Consider the following 17,831-nt stretch of genomic DNA (forward strand, 5'->3'; position numbering starts at 1 on the left):
TATAAGCATGAATTCATTTGTTGATGAACAATAATGGCTTACAATAAGTAGAGTTATGACGTTGCATCGTCTACTTTAATGATCTATAATGGTGTGAGGCAGGTCTCCCGTGGGAGGGGGCACAAGGCTTCAAGGGAGGTGCGGTGGCTTGAGAAAAATAAATAAAAAACCTGCTAAGCTAACTTCAGCTGGGGGAGGCTCACCACTTTAACTCTTTTTCTATAATACTAGCGGACCAGCCAGAGCCGATTGGTTAGCATGTTGGCTTCACAGTCAGGAGATCGGGAAGATCTTCGTTCGAATCTCCGTTGGGCATCTCTGTGTGGAGTTTGCATGTTCTCCCCGTGCGTGCGTCAGTTTCTTCCGGGTACTCCGATTTCCTCCCACATTCCAAAAACATGCATGTTAGGTTAATTGGCGACTCTAAATTGTCCATAGGTATGAATGTGAGTGTGAATGATTGTCTATATGTGCCCTGTGATTGGCTGGCGACCAGCCCCGCCTGCCGCGCAAAGTCAGCTAGGATAGGCTCCAGCATACCCGCAACCCTAATGAGGGTAAGCGGCACAGAGCATGGATGGATGGATAGTGGCCCAGCCAGGACACCTCCGATATCATGTTACTGTTCATAGTTGTGTGCAGTACTTGCTAAAACTTTGCAGATGATCACACAATGATTTCACAGCTGTAGGGGGCGCTCTGGTGCAGAAAAAGTTCATTATTTCTTATGCTTACTTTAAAATCAAAACCCACAGAGGGAAGCAAAAAAAGGAGGGGGGGGGTGTTACCTTTCAAAGTTGGCTGGAACGGCCCAATTCCCCACCAATTACCTCTTTCCTCGCCAGCAGACCCACACAACTGTGTCATGGGGGTATTTCATTTGCAATCTGATTACCATCCTGATCGCATTAAATGCCATAATGATGGGAAATAGCCGCTTAGCATTCAGGGGGAGTGTAGGAGCCGTGTAGTGGAAATGTAGTCACACTTAATGGCAAACAGCTTGTGGCAGCGCAGGCTTGACTTTTCTAAGCTGACATTCCGAAAACAAAGTTAAAGTTTATAAATTCATTATTGTCTCGCGTTATTACTCAAATAAAGCTGAAAAAAGGGCTTTTTTGTATTATAATTTTGATTTCAATGAGCATCTGTAAATGTCACATATAAGCTCATGCCTTGATTGAAAGCAGAACAATCTCTGAAGGGGGTCTGCTATGACTCGGAAAAGCAGCAGTTTATGGGACAGAAGCGGTGAATGGTGCTTAGCTGCCACCGCTATGACGATGCCACACTGTTTGCGGCTGCTGAATTTGGGTTTTTACAGCCTCATGATTACAGGCTGCCGCCGTAATGTCAGGCTGCGGGCCGCCAGGATGCTCTCCACACGCTAACAGAAAAGATGAAGGCGAGCGTCGAGGACCTAATGCTGGCCTCGATGGTCATTTTTCAGTGACACAGAGGCAATGACTCAGAAAACAGTCAGACGGTCACCTAAGCAAGAAGACACTTGATTGGCCGGCAAACTGCAAACGCTTTGCACTAATTATAGACTTCTGTTTGGGATGTTAACGTTAAAATTAGAAGCCGTCCGTGTCTGGGAGAGCAAGGACTTTCTTCACATTGAAAATGAGATGCGGAAGAGATGTTTTTCAAATGTGCTTTGAGTCATATCATGTCAACAAGATAAGCCAAAAAAACACGTCTAACACTCTTCTGGGAGCCAAGCCCATCAATCAGATAGCTGCGTTGAAACGCCGCCCGCAGTCCATCACTCAAAGTGATCACGTTAATACTATCGTGAACTTCTCAGAGAGGTTAAAGGGTTATTACCCCATAGCTAGCCGTTCGCTCTAAGCCATGAATGGCAAGGACATTGTCAGCGGGGTAATTAGCGTTCTTTTCCTGAGTTGTCCCACCTAATGAGGGGCCGAGGCCAGTCCCCACCCACCTCTGCCCTCCCCTCCTTTTTCTCTTCAGTGGGTGGAGACAAGGTCACTCTCGAGCGCTGCAGACGAAGAGGCAGCTGGAGTTTAAAACCCAGTCACCTGAGTCAGCGCTCCCACGGGATCTGCTAAAGCCCGAGATAGGAAGGACGGGAGTCTGGTAAGGATGGCGTGTGGGGGTATTATTATTAGTGGTCGCTAAGAAGGACACGAGCCGTCATTTCATCCGGAGCTCATCCCCGAACTGGCCAACTCTGTCCTTTCATCCTGAACCACAGGAGAGACACACTGACCCAGACACCGGGGTGATTAATGGCTGTATACTCAAAGTCCGTATACTGTATACTGTACACATCACAAAACTCTATAACCACGTCCACACTATACGTAGTTTCAACGTTTTTGGGGAAAATCGTGGTTGGTCTCTTTTGCATGCCAACGTGCTGAAGATTACTTTTTTCACAACTTTTGAAAATCCCCTTCCCTCTAAATCCGGGGTGTCCAAACTTTTTCCATCAAGGACCCCATTTAGAAAAATGAAAAGATGCAGGGGCCACGTTGATGTTCTTCACATTTGTGTTTATAACATGTTACAACACGCTAACACCAATCCGCTCCAAATCAAGATATGTTACGGATTTAAATATAGCTGACAACAAATAAAAATAGATCAATACATTTTTCTGAATTATAATTTTTTAAACTAAAAATAAAATATCCATCCATTTTCTATACCGCTTCTCCTCTTTAGGGTCGCCGGGGAGCCTATCCCAGCTGGAGCCTATCCCAGCTGACATCGGGCGACAGGCAGGGTACACCCTGGACTGGTCATCAGCCAATCGCAGGGCACATATTTCCCAATCTCCAGACTGTGACTGTGTGGCTAACATGCTAACCACTAGACCACCGTGCGGCCCAAAAAAATAAACAAATAAATAAATAAATAATTTAATAACAAAAAGTACAGATACTTTTCAAGTTATTTAATCTCAATTTAAAATGAATACAAAATATTAATTAACATGATGAACCAAATTCTATATAAACCAAGAAATTATTTTTCTCCGATTTTATTTTTTAATAATTGATTTATTTTTGTAAAATCATTTAATCGATTACTTTTTAATGTTATTTAATCTACAGTTTGTACTAGGGGTCAGCCGTGAACCTGGTTTTCAGTCAGGTTTTCGGTTAATAATATGAGATATAGGGATGCGCCGATCAAGGTTTTATGCTGCCGATTCCGATACCGACCATCCATGAGTGAGATCTGCCGACACCGACACCGTTCACACAGTTCAACTAGAGATTTTTCAATTTATTTACTGTATGTGGTATTGGCTAGCGGCGCCAGTTAGACAATTCCAAGGGCCCCTAGCAAATAGGTAATTATTAAAAAATAAACTTTTTGGTGGATTGCCTCTTTTTGCCTTCATTTGTTTATTATCGCATTATTTGACACAACCCTGAATTTAATTTGATGTACGTTTTGTAGTAATACGAACACATGGGAAATAAATTGTGCAATAATTTATTTTTTAGTTCCAGATAACACAATTTACAGAATAAAACAATACAAATAAATATAATAAATAAATAATAATGTAAATAACAATAATATAAAATAATAATGTAAATAACAATAATATAATAAATACATTCAGTGTCCAGGTTGCAGGGGTCTCCAACTTCCATCACTATTCGATATGTCAACTATTTGTCTTTTATTTGTGACTAGCGATATTTAAATTGTGTACTACTTTATTTACCAAGCGGATCGCCACTCAAACAGTGTGGCCATCGTCTTTATGCTATTTTGTGCTCATTTGTCATGATGTAAAGGTACAATACAGACCAATACAGGCCTCACCTAAGGCATCAAAACTATGAATGAACACATGTGGAATTATGTACTTCTACAAAAAAGTATGAAATAACTCCAAATATGTGTTATATTTTAGATTCCTCAAAGTAGCCCAAAGTAACTTTTTTGAGTAATGACCTTCTGCAATTTCCAATGGGCTGACAAGCTCGTTGTGAGTTTTCTCATAGCTCATGATTGGCTCCTGTCAAATAAAGAGCTGTCTGGACTTGTGCGCACCACAACATGCCATTTTATGATGTGGACATGTGCGGCTTATAGTCCAGTACGGCTTACATATGTACAAATGTGTTTTTTTCCTCTAAATGTACTGGGTTTATACACCGGAATTTACTGGAAATGTTACAAAAATGAGTAGCTCTTGGCCATTTTGGTTATTTTAATTTTGTAAAAGTAGCTCTCACAAGAAAAAAGGTTGGAGACCCCTGGTTTGTACAGTAATTCCTGACTAATGTGATTTTGTTGTTAGGCAAATGAAAGCTATTAAAATCGTAGATTATGGACTGCTATGTCTTTTAATCTGTAATTTTCTTAAAATTATTCTTGAATATCTAAATGCAACATACCAACATTTTTAACATACCAAGCAGCTGTTTTCTTGTAACCTTTCAATATTTAATCATCTAATCATCCTTTGTAATATTCTGATGTAATATTATTTTAAGAAAAATATTCTACGAACCAATAAAAAAATCTATCTGCGGGCCTCAAATGGCCTCGGGACTAGACTCTGGACACCATGGTTCTAAATAACGTTTTAAATGAACCATCGCTGAGGCTCATCCTTTTTTGGAATAGGTGTTGCAAAGAAGCCATAAAAAAAACAAAAGTAAAAGCAAAAGCAGCACATATATTGACTTTTTTTATGCTCCCAGAACTTAGGTCTTGTGAGATATCTCTTGTGTGTCAGAGGAGGACAGTTCAGGTTTGTGAGACTTTAGAGGTGTATTTTCCCTGAAAATTTTGGTTGAATTCCGAATTGTTGTCCTTAAGGATTCCACTATTTCAAAGTTGCTCCCGGTGTATGATTTTTGGTACCACTGGTGCCGAGTTTTCAGGGGAAATAAAGAGTAAAGTTTGGGATGTGTTCAAAAGTGTTGTTTTTTTTTGTTAGAAAAAGATTGTGCTCCCTTTCCCCTTCCAGCAGGAAGCTACTATTCAGAACAGTCCAGACAACAGGAAAGGACTCAGTATAAACACCCAACGGTGCCCCGCTGAGGCCTTGGCGTGCAGATTCTGAGGTGGCAATGCTGGAGGTCACCGTGTGAGCTGGCAGGAGCTGGCGGCTAAGGCACCCTGACGCCACGTCTCACACCGCCACTGGCAAAGTGCTGACAGAAGGACTGCAGGGATGTGAAGGTGGAGGAGAAAGAGAGAGAGCAAGAAAGGAGAGAGAAGCAAGTCGAGAGTGGGGTAACGTGGTGTTTTTGGTGATTTACTGGAGGTGCATCCTTCTCCAGAATATATGAACACACTATAGAGCACTATGCAACATTTAGCATATACTGTGTGTCTATAGACAACAGGTTGGTGGAAAGAGAGGGAACATGTCCAACTGTCTGTGTTTTGGGCTGGTATGTCCAGGGGCAATGAATGAAAAATAGCCTTTTGGCAAATTCTGGTGCAGTTGTAGAAATGTCTCTGTCAAATAAACCAATAAATAAACGGATAACTAAATGAATGGCAGCACAGAACCAGAGGCCAAGCCAGCAAAAGTGTAAATAAATGTAGATAAAAATAAATGTCTGTCATATTCACGTTTCTTCTTGCTGTTCCTCTATGGGCACAGCAGGTCATTACGATGGGAATATTGTCATCAACATTACAGGTGATCCATTGCCACTGTCAGACTTTTTTATACATTGTAGTACTAATTTTTATATTCTCAGGACAATGGAATTGTTTATAAAGCTGGCAATGAAGAACATGACACTGCCATCAAATCACAAAAACAACGAGTTGCAGTCAACACTCTTTTACACAGTTTTGCCATGGAAAACAAGTGTAAATAATGCAGGATTGGCTTCAAACAAAAAGCTCTTCCAGAAAACCATAAACCCCTGTGAGGCTCACTAATTAACACTGGGAAGAAAGACATTTCCAGTCCATGACCCCTTCCTGAAAGAAGGTAATGACGCAGTTGTTCAATAGAATAGAAGACAAAATGTTGAATATACAGGGTCAGGCAAAATGATCTGACACATTTGTAGGTTAAATAAAAGGCAAATAAAGTAAAGAAACAAAAAAGTGTTTTTATTTTCGAAAAGTACATATAATGCCATTTTTTTCATATAATGCCATTTTGCTTTGTTTCTTTATAATGCCATTGTTTTTCATTTCTTTTTCAATTGCTGCCATGAATTGGACTGGTGAGCATCGCGCTTTCATTGTGGAAACGTTTATCAAAACAAACGAATCTGTAACTGCAACACAACGAGCGTTCCGTTTGCACTTCAATCTTGGTAGACATGATCCCGTACCAGCTCCAAACACCATCTTGTTATGGGTTACCAACTTCAGAGCAACTGGATCTGCATTGAGTGTGTGGACAATAATGGATCCCATTTGACTGATTTAATTTTTAAAACATAATGAAACAGAATGGCATTATATGTACTTTTCGAAAATAAAAACACTTTCTTGTTTCTTTACTTTATTTGCCTTTTATTTAACCTACAAATGCGTCAGATCATTTTGCCTGACCCTGTATTAGAAATACTGTTCCTGTGTCGGTTATTTCTAAGATTTGGTGATAAGCATACTCCTGCAGTCGAGGAAAAGATCTGCTCACATACATCTCTCGCTATGGATGGCAACTCTCACTCAACTGTTCATTTAAATATGCTGCATAGCCTCAATATTTGGTTCACCACAATTAGTTTATTACTAGTTGTTGCTTTATTCACTAACATAATATGCAATTTTTCATAACTGAAGGTGATTAAGTGCCAAATGGTTTGTTCAGGGTATGGCTATATATATTTGTCCCAGTAGGCTACACAGAAGACATCAGTGGGCTCCTGAGATGGTTGCTGGGTAATCACCCAAACTCTGAGTCAGCACTTTTTAATCAAAGTCTAAATGACCTGAAACAAACAATTTGGCCATTGAGCAACCATTCCATCCGACTGCTCAGATCTCATCGCTATACAGCCCCTTTGCATCTTATCTGAGGATTGCTATGATTTTTTATTAACCAGTGTTCTCAAGTGTCAATGCTTTAGTAGTCATTTCAAAGGTAACCACAGCTTCTATTCTATTTGATTTCTATTCGATTTTTATTTTATTATCCATTACAACATAGCTCAAGGTGAAAAACCTCCAGAATGTAAATCTAAAGTCTGTCCTTTATTCGACCAATCACGTTGACCAAGGTTATGCTACCATGCCATATTTTGGATAAATACTTGACACATTCAGCCTCAATCTAGATGAAGGTTGTCACATACAAGTGTGTGCAACGCGTAGCAGCCGCCAGCCCTGCTGATACACACACTCTCTCCCTCACACACACATATATACAGGCGCCCTGTATTTTTCACATCCATTGGCCAAATCCAATTTGTTAAGACCCTTCTGCGACTCACTTACGAAGCTGCGGTCAATGGAAATCACATTTCTGTGATTGGACATCCCATTATCCCTTTCGTCCAGACCTGCATGGGCGGATAAAGCGGGGCTGAGACGGATGCCCAGGACAGACCGGAGCTGTGGCTCCAGCGAGTCCGTCGCCTTTCAAAGGGTAAAAGCCTGACATATTAGTCATAAGTGTTCTTTAAATTCATTATCATCTTAACACGCCAGCGGCGCAAGTGTCAGGGGGATGGGAAGCCCTCTTAAATGAGGTTAGTGGATCCATTTAAAGCGTCACAGTTGGTGTGCTGTCCGCTGTGTCACACGCAAGTCTCAAGACATGAAAAACATCCCTTCCCCTAATGAGGTTGCACAAGCTGCTAATAATACAGCTGGGGACGACGTTGTGAAGTTATTACATGAATGGCCTCTGCATTACATTCGGCCATAATCAATTTTCAGAATCAAACAAATGTGTTCATTCACGCATCAACTGGGCACAAATTCCTGTGACGTCTATTTTAAAGTCCTCAAAAGGCTCATTGTAAAGTGCACAAAGTCTTGTTATGGATCGTTTTTTAAGTTATGGTCTCCACAACAACTAAGTGCAGTACATGCCATCAGAGAGCAACAGCCCATTTGACTCATCCCAATGAGATGACCTCACAGTGACCCTCGCAGTGCCTGTGCTTAAGTGTGTGTGTGTGTGCGTGTGTGTGTGTGAAGGTGATTATTATCCAACAGTTGTGTCCACATCCATTTGCTGATTCATGCTGTTGGATGATCATGAATAAAACATAATTCATTCTATTTAAGATAATGCATACCACTTGTAGGATTGTGTGTGTCTGTTTTTTTTTTTTTTTCATTTCTGCAGACTTGCTTTGAAGAAGCACATACCCCTTGTTCCATTAATCGTAGCCTAATTCACTCTGTTTGTATTAATTAATCACTGTATGTGCTCAGATCCTCAATCTTGTCAACTGGTCTGCAAGAATAGATGTCCGTCAGGATGAGCACAGGCTCCAATTCTCATTTCACAAAATATTTCACACTTTTGCTGTGCAACAGTGCAATAAAGTGACATATAGCCATGCTGACTAATGTATTATAGCATGAGCACACACCAAGCGCAGCGTTCAACAGCGTGAAAAATGCATCAGTGAGTCGACATAACATCAAGACGCATATACTGAGACATAATGGGTGCAACAGCAATGACAACAAGCCATAACTATATTACTGAAGTTTTCCCTTTGTCCCAGATTTACATATCAAACATGACATGGCCTTACCTCTTTCTGACTATACTGTAATGCAGCTCATCCTCCTGCTTGATGTGGCTATGATCCCCACTGGCACGCTCACTACCTTCACTGTCATCACTGCTGAAGATGGAGGCCAGCTCCTTCTTGGGCACTCGGTTGGGAGGCAGCGGGATGGTGCGCTTCTCGGCCAGGCGACCACGGTTCTGCACGACCGAGAAGAAAGCACTTTAATGAATTCAGCTTTTCAACCATGTCAAGACTTTAATGTAATAGGACGATTTAATTTGATTCGCTGACGATTACGTATCCAACACAGACAACTTCCCTTTGACTGGACTTCTTTCTGTTATTGTAGGAATCTAATATAGCACAGATTATACTCACTGTTAACAACATGAAATACACCTGGACATTTTTTTCAGATCCAAAACAAGAGGCACATAAAAAATTCAGCCTTTACAAAAGATAATATTTCATTTTGATTGACACTATCATAGAGATAATCATTTAACAATATGTTAATTACTGCAGTTGTAGTTTACAGTAGTGTACAACTGCACTGCATCATACATACAATCGTAATTGTAACAATTGTAACACATAGAAACATCTAGAAACACCTGTTATGATCTATCTCAATGCAGTTCTACACCTGCAACATCAAACAAGATGATAACCTAATTTCTTACTATTTAATAATAAAATGTGAACACATAATAATAATTGCATTTGAGCATTATTATCTTTGTTTAAACAATATTTTTCAGTCCAGACCTTGCAATAGATCTAATTAGCTTGTGCAGGTACTGTATATCTAATGTTGTCGCTGGTGAGTGGATATTTGAAAAACTATTATGCAACTAAAAGCTATTGAGTCATCAAGCCAACATCATAATCATAACAGCCATTCGTTATTACGAAGTGGAACCTCGGTTTTCATCATGAATCCTTTCTAAAAGGTCAGGAAAAACAAAACGGGCGAAAACTGAATACATTTTTCCCATAAGAAATAATATAAATCCAATGAATCTATTCCAGCCACCAAGAAATATTTACACAGAATCCATTTTATAAAAAAATAATGGTAGTTTTATGTGCAGAAAATGAAGTGAAATACATATACACTACGAGTCAAACGTTCGGGCACACTTTCTTATTCAATGGCGTGAGGAAGTATTTCCTTTAAAAAAGGCATTGAGAAATATGCAGTGTTCAAGTGTCTCATCAGTGCATAATGTTTATTAAGTGAAAGAAAGGAGAAAGATACAAGTTGTTCATTGTTCTGTGTGCGTTCTATGAACAAATAAACCACCCACACACACACATAAGAGAGATGATTAAAGGATTCCCTGGCCGGAATCTATCTATCCTCTAACCGAGGTTCCTCTGCATACACTTCATTAGTTCCTGGTATATACTGTAGAGCACCAGCCAAAGGTTTGTAGACACTTTTGTATGCAATTGAATGAGGAAGAGTGTCTAAATTTTTGACTGGTGCTGTACATATAAACTGCAGGGTCTGCAGGTGAAATAAAACAAGATGAGATAATGTCCCAAAAGTTATGAAGATTCAAACATCTTATTTTAATAGTTGTCCAAAGCTGACGTTACTTGTCCTTATATGTTTAAAAAGCCATCTACTCCTGGAATACAGACGTTGTCGAGAGGAAAGGCTGCCATCAGTGAGAGCAGTATGGCAGGGATGAAAATAAGAGAATGGACCTTGGGGCATTAGGAAGTGAAACTGGGTGACCAATGCAGATTATCATGGTCCTATCACAGGCAGATGGGAAAACACGAGTAGAGAAAAAGAACATTTGGAGAAGGGATGGAGTGTGGCTTTGGGTTTGAGCAAGAGAGACTAGAAGTCAAGGTTAGAGATAGACCAGAACTACAAGAGAATATGTTGAGTGAAATTTCAGAGAGAACCCTCCACAAGAGGAAGGTGTGGTGTGGGGGGGAGTGGACAACTAAAGTAAATTCCTCCCTCGTCTTTCGCTCCCTCTGTATGCCGACATCTCCGCTCCATACACTGGGACGCCTTCCAGCCCTCCAGCTATCCCTTCCACCACACGCAAGCCCGCTCTTCACCACCACTCCCTCCCCCCACTAGCCTTCTCCCTCCTTGCCTCGCTCCTTGCATCCCAAGAGGCGCTGCCGCATGAGTGGCAGCCAGGCAGGCGAAGGGAGGAGGGAGACGGGGGCGCCTAGCCAAGAGGCAAACAGGTGCAGCCCCTCCGGAGTCTCTCAAATGGCAGACATTAAACAGAGTTGGGAAGGGAGGGAGGGGGAGTCGAAAACATCCCCCAGGATGAGCAGGCCACAAACTTCTGCCATATTTCTCTCTTTCCTGTTCCTTCATTGGCCTCAGCTGAAACGCTCTTTGCCCTCTATCTTCTTTGCTTTCCACAAGTAGTGATCCTATGTTTGAGGACAGCTTGTGGACTACTTTGTGAGTGGAGATGGTGGTTAGTGCTGGGAAGGAGGGGGGTGACTCAACATCGCATCAAGCACAGCAGACCAAAACACTCTCACATCTGTTAGACACACATCTGTTCAATGCAAATCGTTCAAGTCGAAGTCCTTTTATTGCTCTTGTTAAAAGGGAAACACACATGTCATGTGCCCCTCTCCTACACACACACACAAACACACACCTGTTCCTGGCCCTCACACATTCTGTTTCCCCTCCAAAGCGGGGGATTTTACTTGGAGCATGCAAGCAATATAGCATCTACAAGAATAGCTTGTCTGAGCACACTTGTGACTAAGACTGCATATGTGAGTGTGTAGACAACCACCCACATTGGCCGTGACATACCCGGATCTGACAGTCCCCCGTACTCCCCTCTCTCTCTCTCTACACCCCACCAACAACAACCTTCACCCAACACACCCTCGCCTCACCTCCCGGAAAGCCCCGATCCTTTCTTCAGTGGCACTGACGCAGAACTGGGGGTGAGCTCCCACTGCTTCCGGCAACACTTCCGCAGAACGGGGGAGGGCTCTCCGAAGCAAAAAAAGAACACTAAGCAAAACACGCCTGGCGGCCCACGTCGGAGCGCTAAAAGCCTGAACACTTGGTCATGAACACACACATACCAATACCACACACACACACACTAATACCACTGTGCGTGTGCACGTGCGTGCGTGTGTGTGTGCGTGTGTGTGCGCGCTGAGGCAACCTTACTGTGTGTGGTCAGCCTCCTTTCAGACGTGGAAAAAAGTCTCTCATAAAAGTCCCACTAAAAGCTCCACTATGAATATCGCCTCCCACGCTTTCTCTCTGACAAGTCGAGCAGCCAACAAAAATATCTGGGCTTCACATTTTGACATTAAAAGAAAGAAAACTCACATACATATGCTTACACTGTTAACTAGCCATCAGACAAGCAGGAGCACAACTCTATTCCAATGGGTCACACCAAGGTTGATTTAATAACCAATGCAGCAGGTGCTCATGTGAAGGTGTAAACATGTGACATTAAACAGAAGCACAACTTCTTATTATCACTTACAACACTACAGTAGTGCACACAACCTCTGAATGCATGACACATTCACAGCCAGCTCATTTTTACTCTGTTCTACTTTGGCAAAAACATCACCTTCTTCAGCTAGGATTATTAACAGCGTTCATTTGTGAAGAGTGCAATGCTTATGAGCGCCGATGTATTTTTTTTTATTTTCAGAACAAATTCAACGTCTCTCAAGGACATTTGGAGGGCAATGAATGAGATTAAAGGAACAGAAAGGAATAGTTCTGACCTGACAGTTTTGAAGTGTAATCATGTAAAGAGCATGTACTGTGCAATGCTAACAACACATTATAACATCACCTAGAGCAGGGGTCGGGAACCTTTTTGGCTAAGAGAGCCATAAAAGCCACATATTTTAAAATGGATTTCCTTGAGAGCCATATAATATTTTTTAACATTGAGTACAAGTAAATGTGGGCATTTTTAAGGAGGACCTCTAAAGTTATTCTTTTTATTAACATTGTTACACTGAAGCAATCCAATAATAAATAAATTACTTCTTACCATTAATGCGACTTCTGGTGCTGCGTGCTTTTGCACCGTACTCCGTATCTTTTTCTTTTTCCAGAATTAGCAATCTGACTATTTGATTTAAGGAAGGGAAGTTCATGCGAATAGGCTACCGCATTATCCAGTGATAATCAAATTTTGGTGTTTGACCCGGAAAATATTGGAAGGACAGCTGGCACTGGCTCTGGCCACCCGCATTGTGGTAGAAAATGGATGGATGGACTAAAATGCATAACAAAGTTTTATATTTTGAGTGTTATTTTTAACACTGTGATTTCTGTAATGTACATTAAAAGGTCAGCGAACAAAAAACCAAAAATACATTTTTATCGTTTTAAGACATGTTTGAGAGCCAGATGCAGGCATCAAAAGAGCCACATCTGGCTCCCGAGCCATAGGTTCCCTACCCCTGACCTAGAGCGTAGGAAAGAGAGTTTAAAGTAGACTAAAGAATAACTGAATTTGTTGTGAAGTAATCTGTGTTTACGTATTAGGACTCTAAACAGATGTTACTGGAGTAACACAAGTATACTAGAAGTAAAAGCAATTTATGTTGTACATTTGTGAGACGGGGGTGGGATTAAAAAAGGTTTCTTCTTCCCACTCCCTTTTTGAGCAATACTTATTGAATTTATTTTGTTATTACTAGTGTACAAGGCAACTTTTATACTGTCTTTATCACCTTTATTTATGTATTTGCTCTGACATTAGTTCCTTGTACACATAGAAATGTTTTGGTTATCTTTTTTTTTGCTCAAAACAAACACAATTTTTAAACAGTGTGAATGAGAAAAAGTTACTGAAAAAAACTGAACATCACGTTAAGTCAAGCTAGTGACTAGGCATGGGTTGGTTACCGGTTTCAAAGTATACCACAGTATGAAAAATTCACGATTTCAAAACCACTAAAATTGTGTGTCATATCGCTGTTACAATATGAGAGAAAGTGGAGGTCCAGGGCGGCCACTATGTGGAAATACTTTATCACGTCCTGTGTTATTCCTCGCAGTCAGAGCGGGGCTTTGATGTGTTGCTAAAAGTCGTGAACTGCCTTGTTAGCGTTGAGTGGCGCTGGTACGGCCGCGGTGTCGTCGCCATCGTCGGTCGACATATTACTCTCAAAGGTCATGAAATGTGGAGATGTGATTCAGAATGAGACAGGAGTCGAGGATACATGGAATAAACCATTTACTATCCACTAAATAAGAAGCAACAACCACTTAGCAACGTCTCAGTTGCTAATAACAATCACATGAGCCGGAAACGGACGTTTGTGGAAAAGTGCGACCTGCCACTATGAAATAATAACGTAACGTTATGATTTGTTTTATTATTTATGCTGTGACCTTCTTAGCCACTTGATTACATTTATTTGCATTTTGACGTGTTTTTTTTAACTAAGAAAATATTTATTGTGTTGTGACTTGAGCTGCTTATTAGCCACAGTGGACTGCATTGAGAACTGCATTTTATTTATTTATTATTTATTTAGAATAATTTCAGTGATTTTTTTGTTCCATCCATTAATCCATCCATCTTCTATGCCCACTCATTAGGGTCGTGGGGGTATGTTGGAGCCTATCCCAGTTGACTTCAGGGGAGAAGCAGGGTACACTCTGGACTGGTCGCCAGCCAATCGCAGGGCACATATAGACAAACAACCATTCACGCTCACATTCATACCTATGGACACTTTAGAGTCTCCAATTAACCTGAGAGGAAACCGAAGTACCCGGAGAAAACCCACGCACGCACGGGGAGAAAATACAAACACCACACAGAGATGCCCAAGCACAGACTCAAACCCAGGTCTTCCCAATCTCCTGCCTGTGTGGCTAACATGCTAGCCACTTGGCAGCCGAGTTATTTTTTGTTATTTATTTTAAATACATATGTTCCACTTTCATTGTGTTATATTATATAGTTGAAAAATGACTGTTTTGACTTGATTTTTTTTCTCTTTTCAATAAAGATATTTCAAAATCACATATTTTAAAGCTGTAATTACAATACCGTGACACCGTCAAACCGTCACATTTTTGCCTAAGGTTATCATACCGTCAGAATTGCATATCGGGCCACGCCTACTGGTGACTGTATCTGCTAAACACTAACAAAACTTAGATAAGGTTGGGTTTACGGAGATACTTTAGTGATTACAAAAAAAATTCTGATATCCAAACTTGTCTTTGTTATGACTTCATGTATTAAACAGTGTCCGATGCAGCAAAGTTTGTACACGTGCTGCATAAAAAGCAGTAAGTGTAATCTGTGCTCGTGCTAACGTAACACATGAAATGTCCTGGGTGTTCGACCAACATTATAGACCAGGGGCTCAGGGTCACCTTGGAAATAAAATAGTAATTATTCACTAATATATTAATGATGTAATATCTTTACGATATTACTTGTGCGTCAGATCCTTACATGTTGTTTCTTTAAGTGCAGTAGTCTTACATAGAGTCAAGGCACAAATATTCTTCATGTGTTTTTAAAGGCTATATCACGGTTTCTTAATCTGTGGTTCATGGGTGGAGTCCAGGGATGGGTTTCAGGAGGGTGGTATATTTAAAGATACTGTATGAATCGATCTGGTGGTTAAACATGGTAAAAGAACCATTTTAGGTGTATGTAGATGTACAATACAGATGTACAATAGATCCCTGCTGTTTGCTTGTCAGACCACCCACGAATGGTGAAAATCCCTGAGTAATTGAGAAACCTACAAAAATGTCACTATCATGCCTGGGCTATGTCTATGGTGCTACTGTACATAACATCAATTTGCTTGAGGAAGTGCTGTCTATTGTCAATAAATTACCGTGACATTTACACCTATGCTCACACAACACAAACAACAGGAGGTCATCAAACCAAACGCCTCCCTCCCTCCCTCACAATGCAACCAATAATATAACACATCAAGTAGTACGTGTGGAACACACAATGTAACTACACCATAAGGTTTATGCGGGTATCGAAATAAATGCTTACAAGCAAAACAATACTATCTTATACTAATCTATAACCCACAAGGCATGCTGGGTAAATTCCTGTTGGTGAAGTGGGCGCGTGGGCTTCCAAGCATGCCTTATTTATTTTTGATTGCACCGTGTGTGAGGCATTTGGGTTGATAAGCTCCTGTTGGTTTATGATGTATGAGCAAGGGTGTAAATACAGTACCAAGCTGACTAACTGCATATAAGGAACACCTCGTCAAGCAAGTTGAAGTTTGCCTCTGACGGCTTTCTGTGCAACTCAGGCCCTACCAATGCAGGGCAAATGCGATTTATGTTCTACAAATAAACAGCCGAACTATAGAGATTGTAATGTTTTTCCACTAATAAAAAAAATAATCTTTTGATCAAAAATCTGCAAATTTGCGAGGTTGTGAATACTGAATCGCGATAAGCGGAGAGCCACTGTAGTTATATATGTCCAACTATTTAGAGTGGGGGCTTGGTTCAAAAGCAACACAACCTTCTCGTTAGCGATCTACAACACAACGCACCTCTCTGGCAAGCAAAGGCTGTTACATTCAAGCAGCGATTATAAGGCAATCAATCTTTCTAAATCTATTTCTCACTCCTAAATGTGGTGGAAAAGACGAATAATAAGGTTGGGTTTTTTTTTTTACATTTATTTCCCTCACTCCTTGCGTTATTTCCTGAAAGGTGGCCTGCCGGTGGCTCTGAGCAGCATTAGCAAGCTCACACCCTCCCACACACACACACACACACACACACACACACAGTGGTAGCCGGCCGTGACATTCCTGCAGCTGCAGCGCTCTCTCCCCCTCGCACGTGCCCCCCCCCCCCAGCAAACTCCCTAGGAGACGAATGCCTAATGAGTCACGCGCCTGTCTGCCGTTACCTCGCCGTGTGTGCGTGCGTGTGTGGAGGCGGGATGGAGGTCCAAGTTGGCGCGAGCACTTTGGGGAAGGGAAGGGTGGGAGGGGGGTGAGGAGATGACAGGGAAGGAGAGAGGAGGGAAAAAAGTGTGCACGAGGCATGAGGGTGGGGTGAAGCGGTCATTACCACGCTCTGAAAGAAGACCAAAACAAACAGCGTGTCCTCTGTGTGGAGCCCGAGGCCGACAATCACGACATACAAATTCTTATTTTGTTTAGTCTCGCCACCTCACGGAAACCGCAGTGCCATTTTCACAGGTGCGCGCCTGGTTTGGTGATTAGCCGCCAGTTTGTTAGCCTGAGATCACTCAGTATGCAAACATGACTAGCGTAACCTGATTAACGGCCAATAACCAGATTAAAGCAGCGGTTTGATTAAAGTGTTTACAAGGTTTGCAGTAACCACATTTCCCCCGGATAACAGTATAATACACTTGATATGATGTGCTTGATATTCCAGATAACGTCAGTAAGTCGTCTAGATAAAATACCTTATTTATGCCGCATGAATGTGACGACAAAAGAGAAGGAGGGCGAGATGATGATTTTTCACAGAGGACAAAAACACTATTGATAACTCAGTTGTTTGTTGCTGTCATCCCAAAGTGGCTGTTTTCCCCCATCCTGCCATGTCACAGTTTGTTTACGAAAACGCATTAGCATCCACCGCACACTTTGTGACCTTTGTGATGCATGAACAGAATCAAAATGTGACAAATACATTGTGGCCCATACCAAAAATTACAGCACTGACTGCAAACATAGCAAAGACTGGTCACAGCAAATTGATAATAATATTCTATTACATAGGACTTTGCAAAAAACGTTACTTATTTATGTTGTCACAATGAGGATGTATTACTTTCAGAATTAGGGACTGTGGTTGATTAAAAATGGACAAAAGCAATATTGTTTTGGTTGCTAATTTACACGGTAACTTTGAAGACTAAAGATGCAAACTTTTCAAAACTGTTCTCAAAGCGGAGATGATCATTCACGTCAAAACAATGACAATTGCTCACATTCGAAAACATGGATAACATGGATAACATGGATAACATGGATAACATGCATTCCCGTTTGCAATGTTAGTAATAGTGGAGCAGCATTTATGCTTATAATGCTTCTCTAGCAAAGCATACATTTACTAAACTGCTAGGCCTATTTACCTAAGTCTTCACTGACATATGGCATATACTG

At 41.2% G+C, this 17,831-nt stretch overlaps 1 protein-coding gene across 3 annotated transcripts in view; it reads right to left on the reverse strand.

Annotated features, from left to right (window-relative positions):
* samd11 (sterile alpha motif domain containing 11) overlaps nt 1-17,831 on the reverse strand; it is a 60,771-nt gene that overhangs the window by 36,443 nt on the left and 6,497 nt on the right. For all 3 annotated transcript variants that reach the window (XM_054778006.1, XM_054778015.1, XM_054778000.1), the window contains exon 3: nt 8,694-8,869. In XM_054778006.1, the coding sequence (XP_054633981.1) occupies nt 8,694-8,869 (176 nt within the window). The remainder of the gene's footprint in view (nt 1-8,693; nt 8,870-17,831) is intronic.

Source organism: Dunckerocampus dactyliophorus, chromosome 1 (assembly GCF_027744805.1).
Source record: "Dunckerocampus dactyliophorus isolate RoL2022-P2 chromosome 1, RoL_Ddac_1.1, whole genome shotgun sequence".
Taxonomy (NCBI): domain Eukaryota; kingdom Metazoa; phylum Chordata; class Actinopteri; order Syngnathiformes; family Syngnathidae; genus Dunckerocampus; species Dunckerocampus dactyliophorus.